At 44.9% G+C, this 27,762-nt stretch overlaps 1 protein-coding gene across 1 annotated transcript in view; it reads right to left on the minus strand.

The window, feature by feature from the left end:
• Nucleotides 1-8,379: 8,379 nt before the first annotated feature.
• The window catches only part of PDE10A (phosphodiesterase 10A), a 253,728-nt gene continuing 234,345 nt past the window's right edge, over nt 8,380-27,762 (minus strand). The window contains exons 18-22 of the mRNA XM_061130077.1: nt 25,788-25,960; nt 22,125-22,236; nt 19,000-19,080; nt 17,371-17,459; nt 8,380-15,084 (exon numbers count right to left, since the gene is read on the minus strand). Of these exons, the coding sequence (XP_060986060.1) occupies nt 14,967-15,084; nt 17,371-17,459; nt 19,000-19,080; nt 22,125-22,236; nt 25,788-25,960 (573 nt within the window). The 3' untranslated portion in view covers nt 8,380-14,966. The remainder of the gene's footprint in view (nt 15,085-17,370; nt 17,460-18,999; nt 19,081-22,124; nt 22,237-25,787; nt 25,961-27,762) is intronic.

Consider the following 27,762-nt stretch of genomic DNA (forward strand, 5'->3'; position numbering starts at 1 on the left):
GATAAGGGTTAAGGGTCACAGTGCTGATCCTGTGTGAATTCAAAATTAACCCTTCCCGGTTAGGAGGACACACCCTATTTTCCTTTTCTTTCCAGTTGCTGACCAGACAGTTTAAATGTGACCCTTTCAGAAACCGTGGAGGGTCATGATCTGTGCAGGCTCTGAGGACTCCCTCGTCAGGTGTGTTTGAATTTTAACCTGGAGACAGATCATCGAAATTGTTTACTGATCTCTGTCCAACGGTCACAGCATTTAGGCGTCTGACCGTAATGAGAAGTGCTGGCAGGAAACACCCACATCCCACGCAGACGCCCCGCCACCAGCTAATTACAGATTAAGAGCAAACTTAATCTCTTAAGATTAAGAGATCCAGGTGCTTTATTGCCAACTATTGGAGATGTAAGAGTGATCCCTTCTGCTCAGAACTGCTTAGTGGTTTAGTAAAATGGCTGATTCCTTTTATAGACAGAATATCCCATTGTTTCTACCACTGCAGGCAGGCAGATGGGTGACAGAGGATCCCCTGTCCCCCACAGGCAGATTGAAGGGACAGGGCTCCAAGGCCACCCATAGCCTGGAGGGGTCAGCGGGGGTGAGGGTGGGGATCTTTGGCCTTCAGGGTTCAGTCAGGGCCACCCTCACACAAGGGTGGTTTGGGCTTATTCTTCATGGAAATGCACAGTCTTGCTGTAGATCCGAAAGAAAGAATGCATTTGTTCCCAAGACCTCAGCTTCTCCCAGGTTAGTTCTGTGGACATTTATACAATGAATTAACCCGCCCCTTACACAGTAAGGGCTTCCCTTGTGGCTCAGTTGGTAAAGAATCTGCCTGCAATGCGGGAGACCTGGGCTCGATTCCTGGGTTGGGGAGATCCTCTGGAGAAGGGGAAGGCTACCCACTCCAGTATTCTTGCCTGGAGAATGCCACGGACAGAGGACCCTGGAGGGCTACAGTCCATGGGGTCACAAAATGTCAGACATGACTGAGCGTCCTCACTTCACTTACACAGTGAAGAACAGGAAGTTACTGATCGAATCAATATCAAGCCTTAAAAACCACTTGTGGCTCTCTGATTGTTAAATGTTTCAGCAAAGCATCTGAGGCAGAAACGTGTTTAAGTATCACGGGATGAGCGCAGTCAGTGAATCCTCTGAAACCACAGGGGTTTCTCCCGAGGCCAGCCCTCTATAATTACCCCATGGTAACCTTGCCAGCATATTAAAAAGCAGAGACGTTACTTTGCCAACAAGGGTCTGCATAGTCAAAGCTATGGTTTTTCGAATAATCATGCGAGAGTTGAACTATATATAAAGAAAGCTGAGCGTGGAAGAATTGAGCTTTTGAACTGTGGAATTGGAGAAGACTCCTGAGAGTCCCTTGAACTGCAAGGAGATCCAATCAGTCCACCCTAAAGGAAATCAACCCTTAATATTCGCTGGAAGGACGTGATGATGAAGGTGAAACTCCAATACTTTGGGCCACCTGATGCGGAGAACCTATTCATGGGTAAAGACCCTGATGCAGGGAAAGATTGAAGGCTGGAGGAGAAGGGGACGACAGAGGACGAGATGGTTGGATGGCATCATCGACTCGATGGACATGAATTTGGGCAAGCTCCGGGGGCTGGTGATGGACAGGGAGGCCTGGCGTGCTGCGGTCCGTGGGGTCGCGAAGAGTCGGACACGACTGAGCGGCTGAACTGAAACCGCGCCCGCAGGCGGCCCCAGCGGGGTGCTGTTCTGCGTTTCGCCGCTAGGTGGGGCCGCAGCACACCCTACTGGGCGACCACCGACCTCCGACTCCGTTATCCCGGCTCCGTCCGCGCATCCTCCAGCGACCGCGCATCCTCCAGCGACCCCGCGTCCAGAAAGCGCACCGTCCGCTCCTGTCACTTTGCCAGGACCGCAGTGACATACGACGTCCCCGCACGAAGGTGCTGCGTGCAGAGGAGTCAGACAACGGCGGGCTCAGGCGCGGAGATCGGAGGAGAAGCGGAGAGGAGCGAGGGGCCGGAGGACCCCAGGGCGAAATGCCTGCCGCAGCCGGGGCCGGCGTCGCGGGGCGGGGCGCGGATGCAGAGCCTCGGGCGGTCAGGGACCGAAGGGCTGCGAAAGGAAAACCGCGCGGAAAGAAACCTTTTCTGTTACCGCGTTTTCAGCTGTTAGAATTGATGGCGCAAAGATGGACAAAGGTAAGCCGACTTTTTAAACATCTTTGGGGGCTCACCACTCAGCAGGCGAGAAACAGAGATGCGTTTGGGAGCCTGGGGTAAATAAATGGAGATTACCCGCCAGCCGGAGGGGGAGATGCCGACACGTGAGCGTGCCGGGAGCTCTGGGAGCGCGGGGCGCGTCGCGCCGGCGTTTGGTTCTGCCCTTTAGCCCGCAGGGGCTGTTGGAAGGGTTCACAGGCGATCGCGGGGTCCCATTGGAGGACAGCTCGGCTGCCGTGTTGGAGACAGCGACCCGGCAGAGTAAGAGTCAGGACGGGCCCCTCCAGCCCACTCACTGAAAGGGGGGCGGGCTCTCACCCCGGGGCCACCCGCTCCTGACTCGGGGCAGGACGGCTTCCCCCACCGAGTGCTCAGAGCGCCTGGCCCTGCGCTGCCCTGCGCGCCCGGCGGCCTTGAATAAGAGATTGTTAGTTCAGTCAGTTCAGTCGCTCAGTCGTGTCGGACTCTCTGCGACCCCATGGACCCCAGCACACCAGGCCTCCCTGTCCATCACCAACTCCTGGAGTTTACTCAAACTCATGTCCATTGAGTCGGTGATGCCATCCAACCATCTCATCCTCTGTCGTCCCCTTCTTCTCCTGCCTTCAATCTTCCCCAGCATCAGGGTCTTTTCTAAGGAGTCAGTTCTTTGCATCAGGTGGCCAAAGTATTGGAGCTTCAGCTTCAGCATCACTCCTTCCAATGAATATTCAGAACTGATTTCCTTTAGGATGGACTGGTTGGATCTCCTGACAGTCTGAAGGGACTCTCAAGAGTCTTCTCCAACACCACAGTTCAAAAACATCAGTTCTTGGGAGCTCAGCTTTCTCTATACCAGCTGAGCCACAGGGGAAACCCGAATAAGACATTGCACACTCTCAAATAACATTCTGGCTAAATACTAACACAAAAGGGCTTTTAAAAATAGGCTTATTTTTAATGTTTTTCACCATGCAATTAATGCATCACACTATAAGGATTTTTCTTTCAGCCTGTGTTGAATCTAATATTGACATATTCCAGTGAACTGAGTTCCATAAGCATATTTCGTATGCGCTTTTGAATGTGTTCTTTTAAACATTCATGAATTCAATCAAGACCCCGCCTTTCTGGGGTGCCCACCCCACCCCTCTGGTGGATCTTCCCCTCCACCCCCAACCCTCTCTTCTTTGCACTCCTCCCCTCCCCCATCTCATGGAATATTTCTATAGGGAAATACATGTACTCTTGTTTTTCCAATCTTAAAAGTATATTAAAGCAAACTTTTGCTGTGACTCTGCACCTCTCTGAGGCAAAGGCACCCCACATCTGTTAAGGGAACAGATTGTGGGCAGAGAGCATCGCTGGGTGTGGGACAGAGGACCCCCTGCCCAGGGTGGGCTAATGTGGGAACCTCAGGGTTCCCACCGAGGTCTCCTGTAATCAGGGGCTGAGGCCCAGTCCTGTCTCCATGATCCACGCCTTCTCACACTTCTCACATGCAGCACCGTCTCTGCCCTAGGGGTGCTTTTCTGCAGTAAGTATCACTTTATTTTTAAGCGGTACTTGAGGACAAAGTGACTACAAGACCCCAAAACGTTGGAAAATGGATGTGCTGTGCACCTTAAACCTGAGTTCAGTTCAGTCACTCAGTCGTGTCCGACTCTTTGTGACCCCATGGAATGACTGCAGCACACCAGGCCTCCATCTGTCCATCACCAACTCCTGAAGTTTACCCAAACTCATGTCCATTGAGTCGGTGATGCCATCCAACCATCCCATCCTCTGTCATCCCCTTCTTCTCCTGCCTTCAATCTTTCCAAGCATCAGGGTCTTTTCAAATGAGTCAGCTCTGCGAATCAGGATAGCACATTAAAAAGCAGAGACATTACTTTGCCAACAAGGTCCGTCCAGTCAAGGCTATGGTTTTTCCAGTGGTCATGTATGGATGTGAGAGTTGGACTATAAGGAAAGCTGAGCGCCGAAAAATTGATGCTTTTGAACTGTGGTGTTAGAGGGAGACTCTTGAGAGTCCCTTGGACTGCAAAGAGATCCGACCCATCCATCCTAAAGGAGATCAGTCCTGGGTGTTCATTGGAAGGACTGATGCTGAAGCTGAAACTCCAATACTTTGGCCACCTTAAACCTGCTGCTGCTGCTAAGTCGCTTCAGTCGTGTCTGACTCTGTGCGACCCCACAGATGTCAGCCCACCAGGCTCCCCCGTCCCTGGGATTCTCCAGGCAAGAATACAGGGGTGGGTTGCCGTTTCCTCCTCCAGAGGATCTTTCCAACCCAAGGGTCAAACCCACGTCTCTTGTGTTTCCTGTACTGGGACGCTCGTCTTCTCCTGGCCCTGGGCTGAGGCTGACCCTGTCGCTGCTCCTGGTTCTGGGGTTGTAGGACTCAGGCTAGAATTTAGAAGTGAAACCACCAGCCTTCCTGGCTTCCCCTGTGGATGGTGAGACTTAGCCTCCTGAAGCGCATGAGCCAATTCCTTGTAATAAATGCTTTGCGTGTGTGTATGTGTCTGTGCGTGTGTTAAGGTTCTACGCAGAAACAGAGCCAGTGGGATATATTCATAACACATGCGTACATACGTGCGTGTATATGTACTGCGTACGTGCATGTCCCATGGGTTCTGTTTCTCTGGGGAACCCTGACTAAGGTGCCCGGGTTGACTCAGATGGACCATGAATGTTAAAAGCGGGGCCGGGGGCTGCGTGCACCCCACCACCCAGGCAGCCAGCGCCCCACCTCCCCTCCCCGCCGCCTGGTCCAAGGCCTTGACTGTATCATGCGCCACACTCTCCAAGCTCGAGGAGAAAAGTGGGCTCCAGGGTCCCGTTGATGAGGTTGCCCAGAGCCGATCTGGGATGGCTCCCACCCGCAGGGTCCTCACCTGGCGGAGGGGAGGTCGGGACCTGCTTGGAGACAGCAGGCTGACACCCAGGTTGCCTTCTTCTCCACAGTCCTTCCTCCTCTGTCCAGGCGACCCTCAGGACCGGGGCAGAACAATCTGAAAGCATCTCACTGCAGCCAGATTGTCAGCTTATAAACACCGGTAAAAGCCTTTCTCTCATCAGGAATTCCAAACGTGATTGTGAAACTGAACAGGTGTGTGCTGTTTCCCCCCTTGAATCCTGGTTCCCAGCCCTCGCCAGGAAAAGGTAGGAAGGGAGGTCAGGTAAGAAGCACCACGTGCTCAGGGGCTGGGCCTTCCCTGACGTCTCCAAGGTTCCATGCGTCTGTATTGATCACGAGGCGCCCTTCACCCGCAGGCAGGGAAGCCAGGCGCACCCAGCGCATCAGGTGCCTCTGTGGGGGTCTCTGCACCTTGACTTGACCAGCTGCTTTCTCTCTGACTAGCTGTTTCAACTTCTTTGGGTTTCATTTTCCCCATCTTTAAATAGGGTGCAATAACATGAATAATTTATAGAATTGTCAAGGGTTGAGTTAATACAAGTAGTACCTGGAGGGTCAGGCAGAGAGTAAGCACCCAACAAATGCCAACCTCTGTTACTTCTGTCTTGGCGCGGTGTGAATTCCTGTCTTGAAGGAGCACAGTCAGGAGGGGGCGGGTCCCGGGAGGGAGGACCGAGAGGGGGCGTGCCCCTAGGCGGGGCGGGGCGGGGGCGGGGTGGGGGACCGGGCGGGGGTGGGTCCCCAGGCGGGAGGAATAGTCTTGAACAGAGGAGGGAACTTTGGAGCCTCTAAGGACGCACTAAGCAGGGGACAGAAGAAGGTTGTTCCCTAGAGAGAGAGGACGTGGGGAGGGTCTCCTAAAACAGGTGTGCATCCCACGTGACTGAGCTACGGAGACGGGAGATGTAGGAAATGCGCCCAGAGAGCCAACTCATGAACCCGACAATTTATTCTCTGGAAAGCAGGAGGCCGCTGGCAAACTTCTACCGAGATGTTGAGAATTGCATGGGCTCCTAAGCCAAGCTATATTTTTCAAAAACATCAGACCAGGTTAAGCACAAAGAGGCAAGAGGTGTGCACCCAAATCGCTTCAGTTCTGTCCAGCTCTTTGCGACTGTATGGACTGCAGCCCACCAGGCTCTCTGCCCATGGGATTCTCCAGGCAAGAATACGGGAGTGGGGTGACGTGCCCTCCTCCAGGGGATCTTCCTGACCCAGGGATCAAGCCCACATCTCTTACATCTCTTGCATTGGCAGATGAGTTCTTTAGCACTAACACCACCTGAGAAGCCCAAGGAAGCGGGGTAGCTTTCTTCAAATAATTGAAAGGTGGTCCAATAAAAGAGGAAGTGGGTTTATCCCTGTGGCCGCAACTATAGAAATAGTTTCTTGAAATAGAAACTATTAATAAAAAGTTCCGGTTTCCAGGACAACTTTAGATAAAACTCTCTGGCCATCAGAGCAGTCAATCAGTGGTCTGGTTTGTGTCATGGGAACATGCCCTCCTTCCTGGAGCGACGTGAACTTGGGTGACTATCTTTCAGACATGGCAAGTCAGTGCTGTTGAGTTGCTATGGAAAGTCGAACCAATGACCCTTAAGGCCAGACTTCAACAGTCATGGTGTCACACACACAAAATTCAGTTACCAGGAAGACTTAGGAAACAGGTGTTTTGAGGCTTGGCCTCTACTTAATGCAAGGTTAATCAGGTAAATGTTATTTTCTTAATATATACTAATATAGTCATGCATCTTGGCCATTCTGTATGTTAAAATGTTTGACTTGCTTTTGATAACTTAGCATTTACTATGTTCTATAAATATCATTCTGAGCAAGACTTCTACCTATTTAATTACACAGATGTCAACAAGGAGGGCTTCCCTTGTGGCTCAGCTGGTAAAGAATCTGCATGCAATGCGGGAGACCCAGGTTCAATCCCTGGGTTGGGAAAATCCTCTGGAGAATGAAATGGTAATCCATTCTAGTATTCTTGCCTGGAGAATCCCATAGACAGAGGAGCCTGGTGGGCTACAGTCCTTGGGGTTGCAAAGAGTCGGACATGACTGAAATGGCATGTCAACAAGGACATTATCTGAATGTGTACAATTACCAAATAAGCATTTGGAAGTTGATGTTTCAAATCAATGCCTGCTTTTATTTCCTAGTCACTTTCCCTTTTCCCCTCAACATGAAGGAAAAATCTCAACCCGCGGTGCAGTGGGTGGGGGGCTCCCAATTTTGTGATGATGGTTGATGGGCTGGAGGGGGGATGGATGCAGGAACAGGCTTCTGTCAGCTTCTGTTCCATCAGGCTCGGTGTCCTCGTGGGAGAAGCACCTCACTGTATATTATTTGGAAGATTTTAAGAAACTGTCTTGTTATTACTCAGGCATAACCAGAAACATGACTGAGTCATTTGCAGAGACGTGGATGCATCTAGAGACTGTCATACAGAGTGAAGAAAGTCAGACTGAGAAATACAAGTATCGTGTGTTAACTCGTGTGTGGAATCAGGAAACACGGTACAGATGATCTCATTTGCAAAACAGAAACAGAGACACGGGTGTCGAGGAGGAGGGGGGCGGATGGGGAATCTGCGACTGACGTACGAACACTGCTGATATTATACACAGAAGAGATGGCCAGTGAGGACGGAGCGCGGGGAACTCTGCGCAACGCTCAGCAGCGACCTACACGGGAGAAGAATCTAAAGCAGAGAGGCTGTACCTACATGGGCAACGGACTCACTGCTGTAAGACAAACTAATGCAACGTTGTGAAGCAACTAAACTCCCATAAAAATTAGTAAAAGAAAGAAAAGTATATGTCTTGTTAATATGTGAGATTCTCAGGTCAATAAATAATTTCCCTTTTGTCTCTCCCAGAACTGGGCCTCTGAGGACAGTCCCCACCGGAAGGAACAAGAGCGCAGAGTTTGCTCAAGGTGGCAGAGGCCTTAGGGTGGGACGACGCGGGTGCAGCCGGCTCTCAGCTCCCTTCCCTGCCCTGGCCCCAATGCGGCACCCCCCACCCCCACCCCACTGCAGATCAGGTGCCCAATCCCACTTGCCGAATAAGTGTGTGATGGCGTTGCTTTTTCAGGGTTCCTTTGGTGTTAGGAAAATAGCTCTTGGTAAGAGTAAGGTTGATGGCAAAGTCACACCTGCGTAAGGAAGATACGGACTCACATTCAGACCAGTTTCACAGAGAACGAATCAGCAAGCTCAGTCGCTAGATGAGTTGATGGACGTATTAGCACACGAGATTTATTTTTCACACAGCAAACATCTGATACAATTTCACAGGAAACAGATATTGAACAAAAATCCTGTCTACAACGTGCACGGCGCCGTGCACGCAGACAGCACGGTGTCCGCAGGAGTCCGAGGGGGCGGCGTGTTTGTGGGCCTTTCTGTGTTCCTCTCATTAACAAGGCTGTGGACACACACGTTCAACAAAGCAACAGGTCTTTATTCCACGAAACATTTATTTCATTTACTCCCAAAGGTATGTCTTTAGTTAGTATATTAGTATAATTTTAGTTAAAGAGGGTCTTGGGATACAATTCAACTTTAACTTTCTGGTCTTAAGTATTTATCATTTGCCTGCTCACTTGATGGCAAGCAGAAAGAGCCAAATAAACACAATTTCTTTAAGCAGAGTTTAAAGATGAAGCCAGGAGGATACTCATCGGGGTTTAAAGATTATGAGAATTTAGCCAAGAACATTTTCTTTACTAGCAGAAAGAATCCCACCACTTACTCGGAAACATGCCCGCCCTATGGAGTCCTTCCCGCTCTTAGCCACGCGAACTTGGACTGCTCCTGGGAACTCCGCCGGCAGGGGTCTGATTCAGGAACCAGCCTTGGCACTGGGCACTCAGGGTCAGGAGTTCTGTAATCTGAAACTGTCTTTCTGAAAGACTACACTTTCCCGGAACAGTCTTCCAACATTTAAGATTATACAATGGGGTTAATAAATTGTCTTGTAAAAATGTAACGTTTTATGTTGCCTCATCCTTGCTGCTAGAAAATGGTTGAAGCAAATGCACCAAGTTGCTCCAATGTGAACTTGATGTCTCCTCTGCAAACAAGGCCTGGGGTGTTTGCATATGAGCTTTAGGAAGCCTTGCACCTCATCCTCAATGCACAAAATGTCTCTGACCTTCCCCATACGTGAGAACAAACAATAAACGTGAAAGGTGGTATTTTAAAAATTCTGTATTCAATTATTCACAACGAAGGAGAGCCATTAAAATTATGAACATCTCTACATATATTTCATGTATCATACATATATATATACTTTAAATGTATAGTTACATATCGACAAAGGTTTCTAGCCGCTCTAAGCTTGTAGGTAAAACAAAGATTTTGCAATGTAACACCTGTATATGCATATACACTGGCTGTTTGAATTATGAATTTATTTACAACTTGCCTAGTTTATCATAAATGATTATTGTTATATTATACAAACATAACAGAAAAGATTTCTTTTAAATACAAAGACTGCAAATGAATACATGAAAAAATTACACACATGTACAATATTTATAATTTATAAATGCAAAGTTAAGATCTCTTTAAGTTATTGCACTTGTGCATTTTACAAAGTTTTCATATGTCAGATGTATAAAATATTTGTAAATTTATAACTCATTAACTATAATGAAATTGGATATTGTTAACTCAAAATTCTTTCTCCTTCCAAAAGAGAGCCCACTAAAACTGTGGATACAGATCCACTGAGTCTAAAAATCAGCATTATTAAGAGCATTCCTTGTATTTCTGAGACCACGTAAACCATATGTCACTCCAGCAGCTTCCTGTCAGCAAGGAGATTACAGATGCCTTGACTAAGTAGGGATAGAGGATCTTTTGTTCATAAGGACTTGTAAAAAAGAAAAGTCACCTTTTCAGAGTCAGGATACTGCATTTCTATAAATTTTGGTAACTGTTTCACAGTGTTTTGGGCACACACATTTTTTCCAGTGGGTCACTGGGGTGGGTGTGGTAAAATGTGGGGGGATTCTGTGGAAACTCCTTCTGTGATGAAGTCTATGTTCAATGTGCACGCTACGTGAATATAATAGAATATACACCATACAACGGATCATATGGAAGAGAACGTTCCCATGCGTCATTTGCCTAGGATATTTGAGACACGACCCAGGACTGGGCGCCAAAGAGAAAACAAAAGCTGCAACGCCCAAGAGAGGATGATACTGTAGGTGGGCTAGGGTACGAGATAACACACGTTCAAAACTTAGCTTGCAATAGGAATGAAAGCTTTCCACTTAAGCTTCAGAAAATGGACAGTTCCTCAGTAATACTCGCCGCAACTTGACGTGTGCAGACCGACTGCTCTACTTGGCGGCCTGGACTGGCTGGACGTTTCCCCTGGGTCCTGGGGTGACACTGATCCTTGCCCGGCAGACGCGTGAGGGTCTGCGTGCTCTCAGAGTGGTCGGAGAAGGGAAACGCTGGGAGTTTAGGCGAAGGCAGGGATGCTTCTTTGGATTTCACACGTGTTCCTTGGAAAACATGGACGTCTTTCACTTTGTCCCATCTTTTAAATTTAGAATGAGAGCAGCATCGAAACTGCTTTCTCCCTCTTTTTTGTTTTTTTTTTTTGTTTTTGCTATTTTTATCATTGCATAAATGTATCTAATGCTTCCATCAAAATACCCAATGAAAAAAGAGAAAAAGGAGTAAGCAGTGCACTGAATATCACAGTCTAAACTTAAGTGTTTAAAGAAACTGGCAAAGTGTGTATCAGAATAAATACTTATGCAAAGGTAAAAATACACCAGCCATGCGCCACAGAAAAGCCTGGGGAAACCACCACTCACAGCATACTTGGTTAATTTACATTTAACAGTGATTTTAAGTCATATTAACACTGGCAATTGAAGGGATACTTGAAAGCGACTAAATGAATACGTTTTTAAAGAATGAAACCCTGAATAAAACCCGTGAAGTGTAGAAAGCAAACACATTTGAAATACATAAAGATAGAAGTGAGTTTCAAAATCTAAATCATGCATATGTACCTGAAAAACCCAACAAAATCACATCACAATCAGTGTCACAGTTCTTGGAAATTCTTGTCAAAGAAAAACAAACAAAAAAATCTGAGTCTGAACAGTTCATTGGTTACGGTGAGGAGGATAACTGAATAAAATGAAATAACGTACAGAAGTCTCATAAGGAGAGAATGATCTTAATTAATTCAACTTGATAAAATTAACCGTGGATGTATCCCTTGAAATGCTTTTAAGTACAGTCAAGCAAGAAAGCAAAACAACGAATATATGAAAGAAGAAGTAAAATTGCAGTATTAAAAACAAAGGCACAGACCAAGGCATGGGGAAATCAGTTAGTCTTACTAAGACTCAACCCTTTCTTTGGATTAAAAGACCAGCAACATGATACTAGAAACTAAATCTATCAAATAATCCAAGAAGCTGAGGATTTATGCATCTACATGTATTTGTACAAGCATAAGCTAGTGTGCTTGAATATACCGAGAAAGCAAAATTCACTGAGGTTGACTCTATAAAATAAACATAATATCTGAAAAGCATGCTAAGTAGAGGAAACCTACAGTGAACAAACCCAGTTCTGAAGTAGCTCTGCTTTGGTCTCTGTGGTAACAAGTCAGCAGCTCTGGGGTCGTCTGTCCAGATGCTTTTCCGCTGAGAGAAGAGTTGGGATGAAGGACAACTGTGTGTGAATCCTTCACAACTTGGTCTCTCCTCCAAGGCTGGCTTCTCACCTGCTTCTTGGGAAAAACTAAAGCTGGGAAATGGATCACACAATTCCTGCCCTGGTAAAAGGGCTGTATTTGAGGATTCCTTTCCACATTAATCGCATTTAAGACTCTCCATTTAATTAAATCACAGCCAACTACTAATTAACCAGATACTTGCATTTTTTATAATTTTATTCCACTGTCCAGGTTCAGTATTTCAAGTCATTGTTAGCATGCATTTCCAAGAAAATTTCTAGGTAAAAAATATATTCACTATCTCTGGAAAGATGATGGAATAATTGCATTTGAAGATAAAACTGTTCTCTATTATAAATGAAAACCAATTAAATTTTTGAAAATTAAATATTCAACATATACGCACAACTGGTTACCAAATTTATACTGAACAGGGAACTTTGGCCCAATATAAAATACCACCTTAATGAGAAACTCATCAAAACACTTCGCAATGACAACCATCTGTCCTTTAAAGAAAAGATCTGGGGAAAAGACAAGACAGAACTCAAAAGCGTGTCTGCTAAATAAATCTGCTGAAATACAAACTACTCCCAACTGTGTGTTTTCCACAACAGATTGTTAACTAAACATCCCTGCATCCGAGGCACCTTTCATCTTGGGTGAATCTGTGATTCCCAAGTCGATCTTACACTTGATGGAAGCAGTATTAACAGTTTACCTTAGAATACAGTCCTTTACCTAGAATACAAGTCCTTTGTTCAAACTTTGCTTCTATTATGATGATTCACAAGAAATTAACCAACCAATAAATCCACAAACACTTCTTTGGGAAACTACTGTTCAAAGCACAGGTCACATCATGTAACACACTGGGCTATGTCGAAATAAGACACTTTTCTGTACTAATCGGGTCAGAACAGCAACCTTAAATGCAAAAATAGCCAGAGGCTTCCCTCCCCAGGAATGCTTTCTGTTTCCAGAAGCAGAATTCACGCATTCTTTTAAAATCTCATTAATAACACAGCAGCCTTAAATAGTATTTCCTTCCCCCTTGCAATGCAGTCTCCAGGTTCAGTTAGATGACCTAAGGCCCTCTCCTGATTAAGTCTCGTGGGTCCAGTTTCAAACATTTGGATGTAGAAAGTTTGGATGTATGCAACATTTTAGAATTCAATTCTATGAACACACTAATGTGAAAGAGGGCTTTTTCTAGTCAGCTTTATACCAAACAACATACATTTTTCCACATGAAAAAAATCACTGTTTTTGAAGAATGGGGCTGATTCTGACTTCTCAAAGATGTGTTTGCATCTCTCTCCCGTGTGTATGTCTACATGCATGTACATGTGTGCACAGGTGCACACATCCATGTGTGTGTGTGTGTGTGACACTAGCCACAGTGGCATTCTCTGTCATTTCATTTTATCTCATATTGTAAAATTATAATGGCAAATGCAGCTCCAAGTAAGGAAGATGGCCACTGTTAGAAGCCCGTAAGGAAACTGAACACAATGCTAATTTTAAAATAAGAGTGATGTTTATGTATAGCTAACTCTGCTACAAACCAACCATAGCTTAGAAACATCTGATTTAATAATTTTTGCAAAAACCAAGCTCATATGAACAACAATGTATACAGTATTGGATATGTGAAATAATCTCTTAAAAAATTTATTTCATGAAGAGTAATATATCAGTTTCCTATTACGAGGATGGTGGATAAGCCACTTGTCAGGGACAACTCAGTACTTCTGAGACTCTAATTCCTTCAGGTCAGGACCAGCAGCTTCGGAGGTGAAGCATTAATAGGCAGCAGAAGTGACTGCCTTCTCACCCCTGCAGGAAGGGGCTGACTATAAAGTCTGTAGACTTCTTTCAGAACATTTACACTGTAGAGTAATATGAGCTTACCAAACTGATACAGAAGCAGTTCTGCAGACACAGGCTTTTCTGTGGATGTCCGACCTTGAGCAGAACAGAAAGGGCAGAGATGGGCCCGGATACAGCCGAGTCCTCTGGCCACCCTGCCGCAGGCAGAGAGCTTCTGAAAGACCATCGGGCGGACAAGGGCAGGACGTGGGAGAGGAACGCAGCAGGTCGGAGTGATGATTCCAGAAGGCTTAGATTTTATGGTTTAATTGATTTTAAGAGAAATGTATGGTCTCTTAATTAATCTGTAGAATAAATCTTTCATTTTTGAATGTGAGTTTAAGATTTTGCAGTGACATCAAGTGAAAACATAAAAGCATAATTAAAAATTCACACTTTACATCCATGAGACTTGTCCGTTGAAAAACATTTGTATGCCTTGCTTTTATTTTGTTCTTTGTGTAAAGGGTTTAGGAAATTTGCCAAGACTACAATAAAGGAAAAAAAAAATTAAAAAAAAATTCTCTTAACATCTTTAGAATTGATATTGGAGTTCTTAGATTTATTATGATGTATAGCTGCATCTCTTCTCCAGAGGATAGAAAATCTACTTCCTTTAGTGTTAAATTTATGCATCTAAGCCCTTTATATAAATTTGAAGAGTACGCTTTAGTCCACCTAACTTTTTTTAATTCACAAGGCTCTGAACCCAAGTCTGACTATTTTCCATCAATGATTGCAGAAAGACGCTTCTTGCTCTGTCAGCTCGATGCCACGGGCTGAGGCTGTCTGCCACGATCCACGCTAACGACAATCAGGTCACACACGAACACCCACAAGCGCGACGTGTCAAATCTCCTATTTATAGCCAACAACGTGAAAGCAACACTGGTGTGGAAGCCAAAGTGCAGTGTCATCATAGTACCGTTTCAACCCTCACTAGAAAGATACAGCGGGAAAAGTACCCCCTTCTAAGCGTCCGTCTCCATTAAGGCCTCTGCCTAGCAGCCCATCAGAAAAGGCCAGGTCACAAGTCAAGAGGCGTCTCTGGGTAGCGCGTCTCCAGGCCTGGCCGATCACCGTCGAGGACGCGGCAGGGAGCCATCTGCTGGACGTGTTCACTTGGTGGTCCTTCTTGAAGAGGTCTGCACCCCAGTTAACAGGTGTAGGTTCCCCCCGAAAATAAAAGGAAGAAAAGTCAAAGAAGCAGGGTGAGCATCTCCAGGTGGGACGGCCCGCTGGGGGCCATCAGTCATCGGTCTTCACGGGCAGCTTCTCCGAGGACTCCTGGGCCTCTGGTGTGTCCAGGATCCCCAGGGCGCTCTCCTCGCCCCGGATCACCTTCTCCCACTGGCTCAGGTTATTCCTGGAACAAGGAAGGCAGAGACAGGGGCCATTTCAGAAAGGACTTCTGGACTCTGTCCCCACACCACCCACAGCGTAACTCGGGCGTAACTCAGCCTGCTGGCTTTTGGGTGTCACCCTGATCATATACAATATTCATTTAAAACACTGTAATATATTTTAGACAGCATATTAAAAAGCAGACATTACTTTGCCAACAAACACCCTTCTAGTCAAGGCTATGGTTTTTCCAGTGGTCATGTATGGATGTGAGAGTTGGACTGTGAAGAAAGCTGAGTGCTGAAGAACTGATGCTTTTGAACTGTGGTGTTGGGGAAGACTCTTGAGAGTCCCTTGGACTGCAAGGAGATCCAACCAGTCCATCCTAAAGGAAATCAGTCCTGGGTATTCACTGGAAGGACTGATGCTGAAGCTGAAACTCCAGTACTTTGGCCACCTGATGCAAAGAGCTGACTCATTGGAAAAGACCCTGATGCTGGGAAAGATTGAGGGCAGGAGGAGAAGGGGACGACAGAGGATGAGATGGTTGCATGGCATCACCAACTCAATGGACATGAATTTGAGTGAACTCCAGGAGTTGGTGATGGACAGGTAGGCCTGGTGTGCTTCAGTCCATGGGGTTGCAAAGAGTCAGACACGACTGAGCGACTAAACTGACTGACTGACTGCTAACGACTGTCCCCTTGACCCTGCAATGCAGCTCGGGGTCCTCAGAGGAGCCTCACCCGCTGCAGCCGGGGTCCCCGTCCCACCAGCTTCGGGCTGCGGAAGCGAACAGGCAGCCCGCGCTCAGGATTCCTGACTCAGTCAGGATTCACTGGGAGAGGGGTCTGGGCCATGAGGTCACACTCGGGTGGAGGGAAAGGAAGGGGGACATCCATGACGACCCCCCAGCCAGGCCTTCGCACCCCGCAGGGCGGAAGTGTGTGCCCCTGTGCAGTTCCATCCCGGCCACCACAGACCATATGCTGAACGCCACGTCGGGTATTCAAAAGTCACTGCAAGTCACACCTGCTACGGACCTTCGGAACTTCCTTGTTAGGTGGTTGATTTGTGCTCCCCTGGCCTCTGGTCTCAAATGCACCCTCGGCTCCCCCGCCCTCCAGTCTCTCTCAGGATCTGCAGCTCAAACGTGACGGCATCTTGGTCTCCTTCAACAGTGGAGCACTCCCGCTGCCTGACCACCCCTCGCCCGCCCCGTCCAACCCTGGCAGAGACCCCATCCACATCACCGCCTTGACAGGAAGTCAAAATCAGAAGGGAACCTTACTGTTGGCAAGCATAGAATGCTAACATACCTTTGTGTACAGAGAAACCCCTAAAATATAACCTGAAAAATGTAACGCTTTAGCTTCTGTACCATATCATCAGGGGTCATTTCCCCCAAACCTAAAGAGATTTCTTGACATATTGGAAAAAAGACACATGCTAACTTGGCTCAACTGAACATGCTGGGATCTTCTGTCCATGGGAACAGGAGCACAGAAGAAAGGGGATCATTTAAACAGGAGAAAGCAGTATCTTTTTTTAATCTTCTTGCATGTTAGTTTTGTTTTCCTTAAAAAAATATCAGTTCATGAGTTTCAACAGCAGAGGACAGGAGAGCCCTAAAGCCTCTGATTGTGTCTGCAATCTTCCAGCCACAGGCCTGCTTGCCCCTCAGTGGTGGACCCACTCCAGCCCCCAATGCGGTTCTGGCCGAGAGGTTACAAACACAGTCTCCACACCCATTCTTCTGCAGAAAACCAACACATGGATGTCTGCTCATTGCCTTTCACCCTCCCCACGGGGGATTTCCTTTCCAAGTAAAATAAAATCTTAGAAAATTCCCAACGTTCTGAGCTGAGTTTAGCCCTTAAAAAAGATAATGAGAGCACCCAGAGAAATCTGAACTAGAATAGGTCAGCTGGAGGCCTGCCTTTCTTTCGGGAAGAAAATGAAACTTAAAGAAGATCGCGTTCAAGATTCCGTCTCTACCCTTCAGACAGTAAACCGTGTGATTTAAACCGAGTCCCTTTCCAAACCAGCAGCCTAGAAACAACATTGTTGTCTTTTTAAGAATAGCATCAGCCAGGGGTCTGTGAGTCATAAAAACAACACATCCTGCTCCTTTTTGGTGAATGAACAACTTTGTGAATACTCTTGACTTACACTTGTTACATAGGCAAACACACAGCCCTGTTACTGTAAACTGCAGTGAAGACATCTATGCCTAGATAGAGCACAAAACTGCTGCACAGACCTTATTTTTGAAGGAAACGCATCGAGGTGAAGCGGCTGCACATACCTGCATGCCTTCAGGAGCGGCTCCGTGGCGGGGAAGATCTGGGTGAGGGTGGTGTAGCAGGGAATGGCCACGGCGTTGTAGAACCCCAGCTGGCCCAGCACAGACACGCAGACAAGAAACATGACCGCACGTTAGCAATTCTAGTAGCACTGGGTTCATCAGGTCAGTTTTCTACTTCTCAAGCCTACCTGAACATCTAAGCACTCTGGTTTTGCTAAGCAACATCTGCCTCAGTGAATGCTCCTGCAGATTACCGTTTAAAATTCATTAAAATACACTTATGATCTAAAACATAAAAAATTTAAATCATAAAAAGAAGTTACTCTAAAACCCAAGTACAGTATTCAATGGGATTCTTATTATAGATCAGTTTCAGTTCATGACTCATTCTTAGGAGTCTTTTATTATATGGCAAAGTATAATTTCACAATAATCACAAATCAGAAGGAATATATTTGGTAAAATACTAGCTGATCGCAGAAATAGCTTATTTAAAATTCACTAATACTATAAACAGATCTGCAATTTTGGCCAAAAAAAAAAAAAACCATACTGCTCTTAATGGAATCGAGCGAGAACAAAGTCCACTTTCTGATGGCATTTTCAGTTCTCCTATCAAGATTCCCATTGGGATCACTGCTCAACTGCCTACAAGGAAAAGCTAATACCCTCAGCTTCCTTAACTACATTACAAGATGAATTCCCAAAATTGAACACATCAATTATAAAATGATGCAACGAAAAAGAAGCTGAAGAAAATGTAGGTAAATATATTCTCTCAGCGTGGGACGGGACGCTTCCAATGTGACATGAAAAGTAAAACACTGTGATTACAAATATGGAAAGGATCCCCAAACAATGTCAAAACAGAACTAAACTGCAAAATACACAGGCAACACGCAAGGCACGCGTGTCAGTGCAAGTCAGACGGGGAAGGGAAGTGAGCCTCCCGTGGAGGAGCTGGCTACGGATTCGAGAAAACTGCCCTTAGGGACAAGGGTGAGAAAATCACACTGCCCCCTGCTGGGCTGGGGCCCGCCAAGAGGCGTAATCAACATCCTTATCGTGACGTTAGAAGATTGATACTTTAAAAAGACCGTCATCAAAGGAATATATCACACCACACACGCATTCGTGCAAAACTAAGAAGGTACTAGAGCTCTCAAAGCATCAAAAATGAATGCAAAATATGCTGTAAGACCTGCAAAGAGAATAATGAGCGCCAGTTTACCGTAAGACAAAACTCAAAATGTAGTAAAACAGCATGCATTATTTGTTAGGAAACGCGAACCTAACCAAAATCTATGTTATTCTCCAAAACATATCTTTGTACATTCGATGACAAAATATTTTTTTGCTTGCTAAAAAATATTAACACTTCAACTTCATCCAACCCCTCTATTTCAAGTTAAGAAAAGAAAGCCGTGATTCACTGCAATTTTATCTGTAGAAAGAGGCGATGACACGGCTAGTTATGAAGTCTTTAAGTCTGGCTAGATTTCCCAATCAAGGGGCATCTGAACAGAGACGACTTCAGCCGGTCCCAGCTCCCGTCAGACGGCCTGTGCTTCCTACTCCCAGCTGCTGTCACCGCCACCGTGAACGACCACTTGACCACACAGCCCATACCTGGCCTTGCGGGACCTCGTCCTTCTTGTCTCTGTCCATCATGGGAATGGGCTGTATCCCCAGCTTCTTCATTTCATCGCCCTGGGGGGAACGGGGGGGAAACCAGGCTCTCTCAATTTCAGGCACCGCTGTAAAATGTCGGCATTATTGTGCATTCATTTTCTTCAGAACGAATGATATTTCTGGCTAACGACCCACACAGATGTCAGAATAATAAAAATGCAATGTCCTGTTGTAGGTTTTTATCCTCATGTTCCTCTCCTGTCCTGAATTACCAGAAACCTAGCCATCTCTTTCGTTTCATTTTGTAGAAGTTAGTGAAAGTTATAATGGAAGGACACATGTGTGTGAGGAGGAACACAAGAACAAAGGTGAAATAAGCTCACGGCCTTTATCTCACTTTTTCAGATGATTTTTCACACGCACCGACACAGATGAAGCTAGACTTTAAAGAGGAATATTGACACATCAAGAATAAAGAGCAGTCTGCTAAAACATGTCAGTAGAGACACAATATAACTGGCTAGAGATCAGTATAAAGATTAAAATTATAGATGCTTACCAAAGATGTATAATATCAGAGCCTCTGGGCCGGGCCACTGTAAATATTATGTCACTTACTCTTCATGAAATACTATGAGTTAGATATTATTATACCCATTTTACAGATTTAAAAATTATCTTACTCCTTTTATTTCTTTTTCAAGGTTAAAGATGACTAATTCCTTCGCATTTCTTAATTATTATTATTTTTTATTATTTTATTATGCTTGTTTTCAGAAATCTGAAGCAAGCAGAAAGCATCCTGAATTTGCTAAGACAGGGTCGTGGGACTAATGACTATAACCCTCGTGAAGGATGCGTGAGCACAGGGCTAAGACACTGTCTTGGCTTCATAAAGTCTGCTCTGCAGTTACTGGTTTAAATAAAATGAACCGCGGTAGTTCCCACACTTTCTTCTTTTCTGCCCTAGGTGAATGAAGATAACCAGGCCCCTTCAAGGATTTCACAAGCCCCAGCACATAAAAAGATTTTAAATAAGCAGTGATTTGAACAGGCACCTAGAAACGAGCGCTGATGCCGACAGAACACCCGAGCGGCAGACGGCCCGTGTGAGCGCGTGGTCTGGGGAGTCAGGGCTGCGGGCGGAGGGCCGTGGGGTGCAGGGCGGGGGGCTCCAGGCGGATGAAACTGCACAGCACAGTCAGGGACCCAGCGGCAGAGGGGCCGTGGGCCTGACGCATCAAGCTCGCGCTTTCTGTCTTTACCACAGCGAGGAGGGACAGGCGGTTGGAGGGAAACAGAACTCAACTTGCCCCGAAGCAGCAAGGGCAGCAGCCGAGGCTGAGACGGGTCGGAAAGCTGGCCCGAGGTGCCGGTCTCAGCGCTAAGGCGGGGTGTGCATCTCGGACAGCGTGACACCAAAGTGTCCACACCCTTAGCTACTGTTACACTGATTCCAGAAGACAGGCGAGGAGTCCAGCTACATGCTGCGTGATCCTGGTGAGAGCCTGCGAGGGTCTGACGGAGCGGAGAGGGTGGGCTGGGGAGGAGGGCAGCGTGGACTTCATGAACATCTACGAAGCCACGGCAAGACTTGGGGACGACAGCTCTGCTTCCTCTCTGGGACGGTGAGGTCCTTGCAGATGGCATCTGTGAGCCCACTGGGAGCTCAGTCAATCTCTGTGGACCGTTTAACTAATGCCGCGCTTAACCACTGCACCGCTTAACCAACGAGGAACAGAAAGGGAAAAAAATCTACACGTTTGCCCCCTTTTGCTTCATGTTTTAGAATGCAAATACAGTTGTTAAGGTAGGAAGTATATCACTGCTAAACAAATAAAAGTGTCTGCAAAACAGTGAGCAAGCTTCAGACAGGCTTTCTTACATGGTATTTATAGCATTAACTATGTTACTAGTTTAGACATGCATGCAAATTAAGCTGACTGTGATAGCAAAGTCAAATATTACAGCTCAGACATGTACATTTAAAAACAATCTACTCGAGTCTGAGAGTAGCTAGATTTTGACACACACACAATAAAATAAAGAAAAAAACAAAAAATGTTCAAGAGGATGCACATACAATGCGCACAGCTGAGCTACACATTGGAAGGGAAAGGGGTATTCCAGGGAAGCTCGTATAGAAATGATATCTTTAGTATGATCAGCCCAAGGCCTGTGGTCCTCACCCAATACAAACTTCTTTGGTGTTACTATTATGAGACAAAACCAATATCATAGACCATTTCTATTCATCATTACCTGAACGGTTTACTGTTGTTTTCTTTTTTTACTTTTTATATGCGTTCTTCTATTTGGCTGAGATTTAAGGTATGAGATTTATGGTATTACCAAACCCTTTGTGCTCCAAATTTACTTTGACTTCTTCTACCCAAATGAGGTGCACAAACATTTTATAGCTTTTTTTTTTATAAACTTATTTTTAGTATGCAGGAATCTATGTATCTGTGGATTCATTTGAACAAGAGAATCATATTCTACTTATTCATGACCAACTAAGAGAGCAAATTGAGGAGCAAATGCACATTTCTGATAATTTAGATAATTCAGTCAAGAAAAGGTATTCATGAAAGCAATTTACATGGTCGTTTCATATGTCGGGAATTCATGAATTCATGAATTAATTCCTGTGGAGCTCATAATTTGCAGCTTAACTGACTGTTTGGCATATTCACAATTTAATCTCAGGTTTCTATGGTACATCATTAGTCTCTCAAATTTTCAGCTGCAGGCAAATACAGCCTGTGATGTTGTGGGTCCCTCTTAATACTTTCTCTCATGGCCATAAAAGGGATGACCATCGATATTTATTGAATGCATGACAAAAGACTGGCTATTAAATAAAGAAAATTGCTGCATGGCTGTTCAGGGAATCAGTTCCTGAACTGTTTCAGTGGAAATCAGGGAATTTACACACATATCCAAGTCGGACGCTCTGACTTTATACCTGTATGAATGCTAAACAATAGTGCTTTTTAAGGAACTACTAGCAACATGAGCAGCTAAGATACTGTTACTACATTATCCTTATATTTAACATCCCCTCAATTTTTCCTCATTTCTTGCCATCGTCTGCGCTCACACGAAACCCCAGGACGTACCTCCGCCCAGAATTCTGCATATATGTCGTTGGCCGTCAGTCTCGTCACTGGCCACAGCTTTGTCACAGAACAAAGATCACAGGCGGTCATCATCAAACCGATGACACGGTCTCTAGAACACAACGAGACAAGACTGGTCACCGCGGCGTTTGCACGGGCATGAGGACAGCTAGGAAGACTTCCGCAGTTTCAGGGCCGAGCGTGGCTTCAGGCTGGCGCTGCTGCATGTGGCGGGGAGGAAAGATAGCATTTCAGAGCAGGTGCAACTGAGAGGAGAGAAAGGACACAATTAAGGGATGGCGTCGCTTTAACCGTGAGCACACCCGTCACGGCTCTCCTAGCTCCACGAAGACCGCGCACCCTGCTCCTGCTTCCCGCGGCTTTCTGATGAAATACGACGTCGTGCCGGCCTGGCCCCGACACCTTCTAAGCCCCTGCTGTCCCTGACTGCCACGAACCAGATTTTGAACTTCATGGAACTGTGAAACTTCAGAGTGGAAAGAAACCTTGGCGGGGGGCGGGGGGGACACTATCCAATCCTTTCACTTTATAGAAGGAGAATGTGAGATACAAATGAGTGAAATGAGTCCTTGAGGTGTGAACAGTCCAGGACCGGCCAGAGGACTCAGATTTCCAGACAGCTCTCTCACCGCCTCACCCGCAGAGAAGGGCAGGGTCGCTGACCACTGCACAAACTCTAACATCCTCACAGAAAGGTTTTCTCCTCAATAGCTTTGCACTCACCACTATGTGTCCTAGGTCTTATTTTTTTTTTCCCCTAAATATGTTTTATTCAGTCTTCCCTTTAGAGGACAAGTAAAAATTGCCTATAAGTATTCAAATAGACACATCCCCTACATAATTTTAATGGATTCGGTCTAATGACATGCTGCTGCTGCTAAGTCGCTTCAGTCGTGTCCGACTCTGCGTGACCCCATAGACGGCAGCCCACCAGGTTCCCCCGTCCCTGGGATTCTCCAGGCAAGAACACTGGAGTGGGTTGCCATTTCCTTCTCCAACGCATCAAAGTGCAAAGTGAAAGTGAAGTCGCTCAGTCGTCTCCAACTCAGCAATCCCATGGACTGGGGCATTAAGATCTAATTACAAAAATATGCAAAGAAAGATTTAAGTATAATTTACACTCCTTTGAGGATAGAGGAGGCCTTCGTAAGCAAGACAGGAAACTAGATTTGACAAAAACAAATGACAGATTTGGACTCAAGAAATTTAATTTCTTTGCAGTTAAAATATGAATAAAAATTTTGAAAGACACTTGAAAGAAAATGTAACATGTGACAGAGAAAATCTTAATATCCTTAACAAAAATTAGAATGTGAACTGATTCGTGAAAAACTGTAAAGAATCCAACAAAGAAAATACACAAATTGTGAACAAATAGAAGTAGGAACAACAGTCAACAAACACGAAAAGATCTTGAATGCAGGCATCTATCAGAGAATGGCGTATTTAAAGAGAGACGGTTTTTACCTTATGTTAGAAGAAGTGTGAATTTCTACAGTTCTTTTAGAAAATTTAACACGTGTCTAATTTTCTAACACCATATGCGATATGATATATATTTTTAAAGGACAGTAGATAAGAGAATTGATCACAGAATTAATAATAGTGCAAAATGCTAGAAATATTTGATTAATAGGAGGAAGGTTTAATGAGCCAACCCCAGATACTGAGAAACTCTGTGATCACGTTTTTGTTTAAAAGTATAGGTTCATGCATAAACACACAGCTGTGAATAAACACAGGGGGATGCATGGGAGGATACCACACCCAGCGTGCTACTAGTCCTGGAGCACAGAACAGAAGCAGGGACCCTCGGGCTTCTCAGCCGTGCAGACGGGGCAGTAATGGCACCAATTCCACGGGGCCATGCTACGTGAGGGGCTGGAGCAGCAGTGTTCTGGTATCTGCAGGGGTCCGGGAACGAAGGCCTCCCCCACCGACACACTGACGGAAGACTCTATTATTGCCTTTCAAGTATACGGCTGCACTCTTTAAACTGTTAAAGCCAATATGCATTACCTTTAAAATTACTAATCGCCCCAAAATTATTCAGTCATCATCACTATACAGTATACACCACTAACACGTATATATGTATGCATGACGCACCAAGTATAATACCATTTGCAATGAGATTTTTAAAATTTTCTATGTTATAATAATGCTGTCATTATCATAATCATTTTGCTAAAAACATATGCAAGAAACTTGATCCTACTTACACGGCTCTTCTTTATAACCTAAAGACAAGGGAGACACAGAGTTTTCAGCAACCCGAAGGATGCCGTAATGTCGGGCGTATTTCTCCAATCTTGTAATTGCCATGAGAAAGAGAACTGTGAACAAACACCTGTTCCTACAGGTCTTGGCACAAGAACTACACGTGAAATCTGCCAGACGCAGAGACACATGAAGACTGCAAATCGCTCTGCACCCCTTGGGCTGCAGGCGGAAGAGTGGGTGTCTGCACGACAGGGACGCTCCCACCATCCTGGGAGGCTCCCGGCAACATGTCCAGACTACTCTGTGAAATTAAGATGCATTTCTTTCACCTCAAAGTTTCCCATAAAACGCTTGATGATCATATTCTTGAGGAGATTAAGTTTATTATGCATCTGTCTGTAGTTATCTGTAAACATAAAGTTTTGTGTTTGGGACCCCTGAGCAAATTGTTTCTAAGAACTAAAAGTAGATTCCTGTGGAAAGAAACATTAGGACCAGTATCTTAATGGGTCACAGGGTAGGAACACAAAGTGCCTGAGTAAAGAGTGGATTCAAGTCCAGCCAGACTAGAATGAACCAATAAGCAAGTGGTCCCAGGTCTAAAGATGCCTCACTTAAGATGGACCTGGTCAGATATGGACCCTGCAAGAGCAACGTCCTAGAAAGAGAAGCTGGTGGTAGTCACCTACACACTGGCCGGGGAAAGAGGAGTTTTAGCCAATGGGCTGAGGTCTAACGGACAGATGGGTGGACAGGCTCACAAGGAAAACACCTGACGCATTCCTGAATCTAGCAGGCAAGTCACACCTTCTCAGAAAACAAGGAATCAAGCCACCTCAGCCTGATGCCACTGGAACATTTAAGGATCCTCATTGTCTCTGTTCTAACCTCATGTTCAAACAGACTCTGGATGGCCACTCAGCTTCCTAAAACTGTGACCACGCTGAGTGCCAATATTCTGACGTGTGCAGCTAGAATACACGTTTGTGGATTAATAACACGGAATGCAAGTCTTACACATCAGTCACACTGGCTTGGAGAATAAGATTCGGATTCTGATGAATCCATTTCTATTTGCTTCTGAGTCTGAGAGGTCAATGACCAAATGCTGGACTGTGATAAATCCGAGGAGAGGCGTCTTGCAAAATGACTTCCCTTTGATAGTACCCATTCCTATGCAACCAGTGTAAATTCCAATTCATATTTTAGTTATCTTCACAATACACTGTCAGCAATCTTGTCAAGTAATGAAATATCCAAAGTAAATATAAAGTGCACATAAAACAAACAAAAAAACCACATAAATTCTCTTTATATTTTTTTCCAAATATAAATTTGAAATTACGCTTTTGTTTTAAAATATACATGTATTCCAAATACCACTGCCTGGGCTACTGAACTTTCAGAAACGCTTTTTACCTATGTGATTGGTTATTAAGGTTCAGCGATCCGGTCTGGTACATCTCCTCCAGCTGCTTCCGGTTCCCGAAGTACAGAGCGAGGTCTGTGGCGATGATGGCTTTGCGGATGATCTCAAGTACCTGCTCGTATTCGCTGGAGCTCAGAGTGGAGAAGATGTTGTGCCCTTCCAACTGGGGAGACACAAACACACACCCATGAGCACAAACACACACCCGTGAGCCAGCAGGAGGCACTGCTCCCACTTCACGACACAGTTGGTGACGGGAAACAACAGTTAGAATCTGCCTGCGATGCAGGAGACCTGGGTTTGATCCCCTGGAGAAGGAAACTGCAACTCACTCCAGTAAACTTCCCTGCGAGAATTCCACGGACAGAGGAGCCTGGTGGGCTATAGTCCATGGGGTCACAAAGAGTCGGAAATGGCTGAGCGACTAAGGCTTTCAGGACACATTTGGGGGAAGAAAAGGATAGTCTGAAATCACTAATGAAATCAGTATTTTGGTTTCTCCTTATGATACAACAATGAAGCTACCACGTAAATGAACTATTTAAACCACATAACATTTCCCACCACAGAATCCCAGCAATTTAAACATATACCTAGCTTGGGGATATTTCCAGTAAGTAGTTAAAGAATTGGAATATGCAAAATATTTAAGTGAATTTTCCTTTTAAACTAGTTAAAAATTTTGGTAATTTTCATATTATAGTAGAAATTAATGGGCTTAAAAAATCATCTACACCCTTGTCCATCTCTGTAAGCCTAGTGAATACTAACCTGATTATTCTATACCATAGAAGAAAATGTCCCACTACTGGAAAATTCATAGGCATATTAAAAACTCTCCCTACAGGCAAGAATATTTTTACATAAAACACACATCGCTAAGGTACAAAAACTGTAAGGCCATCCTCCTTTTTGTCCTCACAGTACCTGAACACAGCAGATCATCACCCTAAACAAGACCAAACACCTGTCATTTGGATTCTATTTTCTCAGAATTATTCTTCTGTGAATCTCTTAAACCTTTTTCCAATAATTTCCCTCAGAATTTTAAGTCTGATTTGTAATTGAGACTAAAATGTGGTATTTCTGTTCAAACAAAAAAGGTTGAGATTTGACTTCTGGATTCATCAAATTTTTTTTAATGATTTATTAGCCAACATAATTATACTGAGCTAATACTGAGTTGGTAAAGAATCCACCTGCAATGTGGGAGACCTGGGTTTGATCTCTGGGTTGGGAAGATCCCCTGGAGAAGGGAACAGCTACCCCGTCCAGTATTCTAGCCTGGAGAATTTAGTCCATGGGGGGGTCAAAGAGTTGGACATGACTGAGCAATTACCGCTTTCATAATCGTACTATAAATTGACTTTTGTTTCCAGTTGTCTTAAGCTATATTTACTGACTGATAAAATACATTGCAAACTTGAAATTATTAAAGTACATTTCTTTACAAAATCAGATACCTCAGTAAGACATCATCTGCTTCCTATTACTCTGAAATAAGGCTATTTGTTCTCCATTTATTTTCAATTATCAGAATCTTTCTGAATTATTTACTGTTAAGGTATTATATTTATATTTAAATTATCCTATGATAAACGCAGCAATGGAGTTCCTTATAATTGGTTCTTGTTCTGACAATGATATCTGTAGAATGGTCTAAGATTATAAATCCCTTTCAAACTCATGATTTCACTTTAAAATGATAAAATTTAAATAAATCTTTGATATGTAGCTAAAATGAAGTGTTTGCTGAAACATAAATGACATTTTTATTTGACTAAAGAAAACCAGTCTGTTCCTCACTCCCCAGCAGTCCTGCCCTCCCCCTACCCCCATTATGAATCACTATCGTGGGAGCAACAGGCAGAGGCTGACGCATACTGGGGCTTTGGAAGGAAAAAAGCCAATGATGCAACTAATTGCATCAAGCATTCAAAACAATGATGCCTTGAAAAATATACA

This window comes from Dama dama, chromosome 26 (genome assembly GCF_033118175.1).
Source record: "Dama dama isolate Ldn47 chromosome 26, ASM3311817v1, whole genome shotgun sequence".
Taxonomy (NCBI): domain Eukaryota; kingdom Metazoa; phylum Chordata; class Mammalia; order Artiodactyla; family Cervidae; genus Dama; species Dama dama.